Here is a 6,217-nt window from a genome sequence, read left to right as displayed (position 1 = left end):
GAAACAAAGGAGGAGGCAACAATGCTTGATAAGAAATGTACTCATTATCTTGCCCATGTAATTGTAACCCCTCTGTACAGTATTTTCACAATAAAAATTAAAAAAAGAAATGTATCATAAAAACAGAATGATATAACCTAGTAACTAAAATTAGACTGGATTAGGGAGGGGGTCGTGTGTCAGGAAAGACTGAGGTCTGAAGAGTTAGAGAATTATTCAGTAGGGAAGAAATTGGTGCCAGATAAGCAAAGGACCAGAAGGAAAGATCTGTAAAACTTATCAGAATTTTAATTTTTTTTTTTTGTTGTCTGTCACGGGGCCTGAACTCTCTGGGCCTGGGCACTGTCCCTCAGCTCTTCAGCTCAAGGTTAGTGCTCTACCAGTTGGGCCATAGCACCACTTCTGGTTTTTTCTGCTTATGTGGTACTGAGGAATTGAACCTAGGGCCTCATGCATGAAAGGCAAGTACTCTACCACTGAGCCACCTTCCCAGCCCCAGAATTTTAGTCTTTATTCTAAAAGAATTGAGAAGCTACTGAAAGGCATACAGAATAAAGATGGGAAATAAATGTAATGCTCAGATTTGCCTTTTAAAAATAGTACTCCCACTGACATTTAGGAGAGAACTGATCTTAATTTAGTCAGAATGAAGCCAGTGTAAAACCTATTTCATCAGTTTAACAGAGAAATTATGGTAGCCTAAATTAAGATTATTGATGGAAACAAAGTCAATGCTCATTATTCAAAGATTACACATTTCGGAGCTGGGAAGGTGGCTCAGTGGTAGAGCGCTTGCCTTGCATGCCTGAGGCCCTGGGTTCGATTCCTCAGCACCACATAAGCAAAAAGCCGGAAGTGGCACTGTGGCTCAAGTGGTAGAGCACAAGCCTTGAGCTGAAGAGCTGAGGGACAGCGCCCACGCCCAGAGTTCAGGCACCACGACCGGACCCCCCCCCAAAAAAAATTACGTATTTCCAAATTAGTCTTCTTGTTAGTACTTAACTTACTTTGTAAACCCAAATTAATATTCCTCTTTGCATAGTCATTTCTTGACAGTGAAAAGTTTGAGTCACACAACACACATGTTCTCAGCTGCAGTAGAACTCTGCCTCCCTAGTTTCAATTCTTACTGTAAACTTGTCTTCTCAAATTTAGTGCCTCATTTTTTAAGTTGTACTTTCTACTGCAGATTTTGGTGTTTAACATAGGCCCTATGCATAATACTGAAAAGCTGCTTAACATTTTTCTAAGCACAAGAAGGCTGTAATGTGCTTTCTGAAAAAAAATGTTTATCTTCATTTAGACAGGAGTTATAGTGCTATGGACCCAATGTCAAGCAAATTAAATAGGGTATCTTTTAACAAAAACACATATATAAAATTATGAATTGATCAACTGGTAAAAATACTTAGGGGTTCACAGTAAACCAAGTTCATGCGTAGGGATAGGGAACATCTGGCCTTGAAGACATATAAAGCATGTGAATTCATTTAGTATTTAGCACTGATGAGACAAACACAGATTCTTCCCATTTGCTAACTGTAGCCATTTACCTATGGTGATAATTTCTATCCCTCCAGAATGTTACAAAAATATCCAAATAGGCTCATCCGTCCCCAGGACCGGGACCGACAGGGCCCAGGAGCCTCCCTCCTGCGCCCTGGAGCCCGAGCACGTCCAGCGGCTTCTGCTGTCCTTCCCGCGAGGCCAAGAAGTCAGCCTACTGTCCCTACAGCCACTTCCCTGTGGGGGCCGCCCTGCTCACCCGCGATGGGAGGGTCTTCTCTGGATGCAACATAGAAAATGCTTGCTACCCTCTGAGCTTGTGTGCTGAGCGGACTGCCATCCAGAAGGCCATCTCAGAAGGGCACAAGGATTTCAGGGCCATAGCTATCTCCAGTGACCTGCAAGATGACTTCATCTCACCATGTGGAGGCTGTAGGCAAGTCATGAGAGAGTTTGGCAGTGACTGGGCCGTGTACATGACCAAGCCGGATGGTACCTATGTTGTTGTCAGGACAGTTCAGGAGCTGCTGCCAGCCTCTTTCGGGCCAGAAGACCTGCAGAAGACCCACTGATGGATGGCCAGAGAACACCCACTGCCCTGGAGAGCCTGGGTTCTCCCAAGGCCTAGAAGAGATAGCCCTCAGAAACATCATAAAGCCTGGGGTCATCTGACAAATGCAATTCAACCCTCCAAAGGCTGGGAGGTAACTTTTCCAGATGACACTCAAGCACCATGGATTTCACCAAGCCTGACCCGGAGCCCCTCCTCCAAATCCCTGCACCCTGGGAACCCAGACCACTGCAACCATCTTTAAAATACCAAGCCTGGCCTGCTTTCCCACCAGCCTCCCTGAGCTTTTGTCTTGTTCTGATCGTAAACATCATAGAGCATTCTGATTCAGAAGAATAGGCTTTCCTCATCTCTATTGCTGCTAGCAGCTTTTAAGAGGGGCAGACAAGGTAGAAAGAGCTTGGCAAGTTCTGCTGGAAGACAAGACACCTCAGAACCAGGTGCCTTCTGGGTGGAGTCTGAGTCTGTGTGCTTCTTGTCCCTGTGTTCCCAGATGGGAGACCTGTAGGCTGGGCTGACTGGTGGTTCCCATCCCTATATAATTGACATCTGGGATGGCCCTCCAAGGCTCATGTGTTAAAAGCTTGGCACCAGCTTGTTGAACTATTGGGAGGTGGTGGACCTTTAAGAGGTGAGGCCTAGTGGGAGGAAGAGAGCTCCTCGGGGGCATGTCCTTCCAAGTCATGAGATGAGCATGTTTTTCCTCTTGCCAGAAGTTGTGCTGCCTCTCCAGCCAGAGGCCTCAAGAGCAGTGGGTCCACCCAACCATGGCCAAAATAAACCTTTTCTTGTTATTAAAAAAAAATATATCCAAATAGCCTTTGGCAGAGAAAAGGTTTCCATCTTTGCCTAGAGGCATGGCTCAGCATTTAATTCAGTGTTCTTGACATCTTTAGATAGTACGCAATTACTACAAATAAAGACGGCATATTGAAAATGCAAGGAATGAGCTAGGAAATTGGGAAAAATCATACAACATGAATGTTAAAGAAAACCAAACTAAGTATCTTTGAATAGATATACTCTATTTTTATGCAAGAAAATCTAATAACAGTTAGGATAAGAACGTTAAGAATATCCTAAAGCTCAACTGTGCTGGCCATTGAGCCAGAAAAGGAAACCAGAAAGAAAATAAAACAAAACAAAAAAAAGTAGCTAATTTTTTCTTCTTTTTCCAGCGCTGAGGACCAAACTCAGTGGCAGTGGCGCTGTGGCTCAAGCTGAAGAGCATAGGGACAGCACCCAAGCCCAGAGCTCAACCCCACGACTAACCAAAACAAAACAAAACAAAAAACAGTAGCTAATTCCTGCTATCTACAAACTGATATGAAGCTCTGAAGGATCTTGATTTGAGCTTGGCCAAGACAAAAAGTTTAGGCTGAGAATGGTATGAGGCTTGCCCTAGGCAAAAGTGTGAGACGCAACAGGACAGAGGTAAAATGCCTCTTCAGCTCCACCAAAAGGGAAAGGAGCAGGGGAAGGGGAAGGGGAAAAGCAAACTAGTCGTGATAATTTCACTTAGTATTTCTTGTGATGATATTTTAAATGCTCACACAGTCCTTTCAAATATGCAATAGGACTCCAATGTCTAAACAGCCATTGGCATTTTAAACAGTTTCAAAAAGCAAATGTTTCCAAATATCCAATATCCAAGCTAAGAACTTGGTAATCTAAATCCTTATTCAAACCAAGAAATGCTTGCACTCTACAATAAGGCACTTTAACGTTATATCTGACAGCATTAAAAGATTTGCTAATGTCTCTTCAAGAGACATCCTAAGGTTCTATTTTTTTAAACCTTCTGAAACTGAAATCAATTCTACTACAATAAGCACCTATTGAGAAGGCAGGTGGCCAAGGAAAGACAGAGGATTCAGTTCAGTAGGACTGTTCCCTGCCCTCCATGATCTCCCAGAACAGTGCCTGCCTAAGCCTCCTCCCCCATTAACCCAATGAAGTTTTTGTATAGTCTGCGTTCATACTCATGTCCTCCAAGAGTTCATTCTCAAAGACCTCATTTGGCTCTCTTCAGATACCAACCTCTAGACTTTAATCTCTTTTGCCACTTACTACCAGACACCTATAGACTGCTCTGGAGATACCTATCTCTTTACTGTATATACAATCTTAATCATTCAACAAGTGGGCTTACTTAAGCGCTAGATCTTTATAAACTTTTTCAAAGCCCCCCTTCAAGAAATTAGTAAAATCATCTTCCAGATGCTTTTTCCTCCTTTCTTTACTCCATAAACCTAATTTTAAGACAAGTCAAATTTAAAGTCAGATTCAGAAGTTCTCAAATCAAGAACCTGGAAAAGTAGAGCAAGGTGATTAAGCATTTGCAGATACAGGAACCCCCCAAATCCCAGATCCATCCCTTAACTAATCTTGGGCCAATTCTTATACAAATTTTAGTTTCTCCAATTAAAAAAGAGACTATTACTATCCACTTTACCCATTGTAAGGATAAAGTGTATTAAGCAGAAATATACAGAGTTAAAGTATTTCTTTAGCCTTTGATTCTTTGCAATACTTTAATTCCTCTGGTGGTGAAGTATATGAAAATAAAAGTTACCTCAACATACTCAATATTCAACATTAATATTTAATACTAATATTACAGAGTTCATCCACATTAAGTCTTTACACACTGTTATCTACAGAACCAATGGCTTAGTAACTATCACTTTATTTGTATTCTTTTAGTGTTGGGTACATGTTGAAGGAGTAAAGATCTTTTGAGTTAAAAGAAACTAATCTATATTAGTATGCAGTTTTCCTAGGAAAAAAGTCAGAGTAAAGTTATGGAAGTGTTTCAAGTTTGGAACTGTTATACAGTAACTTCCCAAAGAAAGATGGGTGGCAGTGGCTGACATCTGTAATACCTAACTACTCAGGCGGCTGAAACCTGGACAGTCATAGTTCAATAGCAGGCCAGGCAGAAAAGTCCTCATTTCTATCTCCAATCAACCAGCAAAAAGCAAGAATACAGGCATGGCTCAAGTGGTAAAGCACCAGTTGAGCAAACAAGCCAAACTAGCATGAAGCCCTGGACTTAAGCCTCTGTACTGGGAAGGGAGGAGGAAAAATGGTATACTTCATTTTTTCTCTTAAGGGTTATTTTAATTATTATTATTGTTATTTTTTTTTATTTTGTCAGTAATGGGGCTTGAACTCTGGGCCTGAGCGCTGTCCCTCAGGGGTGAGTCACCAGCGCCCGGCTAGCATCAATTATTTTAAAATAATTTTTCCCAAAATTAAGGCAAGTAAGCATCAGAAACTGTCCCAGACATTAGGATGGAATTCTGAGTCTTGGAATTTTTTTTTCTTTACAGTCCTCCATTTTTCCTAAATCTCAACATCCCACCACCAAAAAACACTGAATACAACATTAAGGAAAAAGAACTCAGTAACCACTTCACCAAATTGGGGTTATGATTCACTCCCACATAAAGACTTTTTTAAAAATAAAAATGTTAAGCCGGGAGTCTGTAGCTCACACCTGTAATCTTAGTTACTCAGGAGGCTGAAATCTCAGGATTGCAGTTCAAAGCCAGCCTGGGAGGGCAAGTCCATGAAGCTCTTATTTCCAATAAACCACCAGAAAATCAGAAGTGGGGCTGTGGCTCAAAAGGTAGAGCGTTTGCCTTGAGGTGAAGAGCTAAGGAAAAGTGCCCAGGCCCAGAGTTCCAACCCCAAGAACAATAAAAAATAAATGGATAAAAATAAAAACTTTTAAAAATACATTTTTAAGCCAGATGCTGGTGGCTCACACCTGTAATCCTAGCTACTCAGGAGACTGAGATCTGAAGATCACATGTGGCTCAAAGCCAACCCAGACAGGAAAGTCCATGAGACTCTTATCTCCAATAAAAACCACTAGAAAACCGGAAGTGTCCCTGTGGTAGAGTGCTCTTGAGCTGAAGAGCGCAGGGACAGTGCTCAGGCCCAGAGATCAAGCCCCACGACTGACCAAAAAAAAAATACATTTTTATAATGCTTAAGGATTTTTTTGTATTTCAATATCATTTGTTGTGAAAATACGGTACAGAGGAGTTACAATTACATGAGCAAGGTAATGAGTACATTTCTTATCAAGCATTGTTGCCTCCTCCTTTGTTTCCCCTTCCCATCCCTTCC

The 6,217-nt window shown here is 41.7% G+C and overlaps 1 protein-coding gene across 1 annotated transcript; it reads left to right on the top strand.

Moving 5' to 3' along the window:
• Window positions 1–1,580: 1,580 nt before the first annotated feature.
• LOC106002566 (cytidine deaminase-like) lies at window positions 1,581–2,434 on the top strand (the record flags this gene model as incomplete). The annotated part of the gene is given in 2 exon segments (XM_013037423.1): window positions 1,581–1,696; window positions 1,698–2,434. Coding segments are annotated over 2 exon segments (497 nt in total), but the record flags the coding sequence as incomplete, so codon positions are not given.
• Window positions 2,435–6,217: the final 3,783 nt, after the last annotated feature.

Source organism: Dipodomys ordii, unplaced genomic scaffold, assembly GCF_000151885.1.
Source record: "Dipodomys ordii isolate 6190 unplaced genomic scaffold, Dord_2.0 Scaffold14097, whole genome shotgun sequence".
In the NCBI taxonomy this organism is placed as follows: domain Eukaryota; kingdom Metazoa; phylum Chordata; class Mammalia; order Rodentia; family Heteromyidae; genus Dipodomys; species Dipodomys ordii.
Note: the sequence above shows the minus strand (reverse complement) of the source record. Positions and strands in the feature narration are given on the sequence as shown.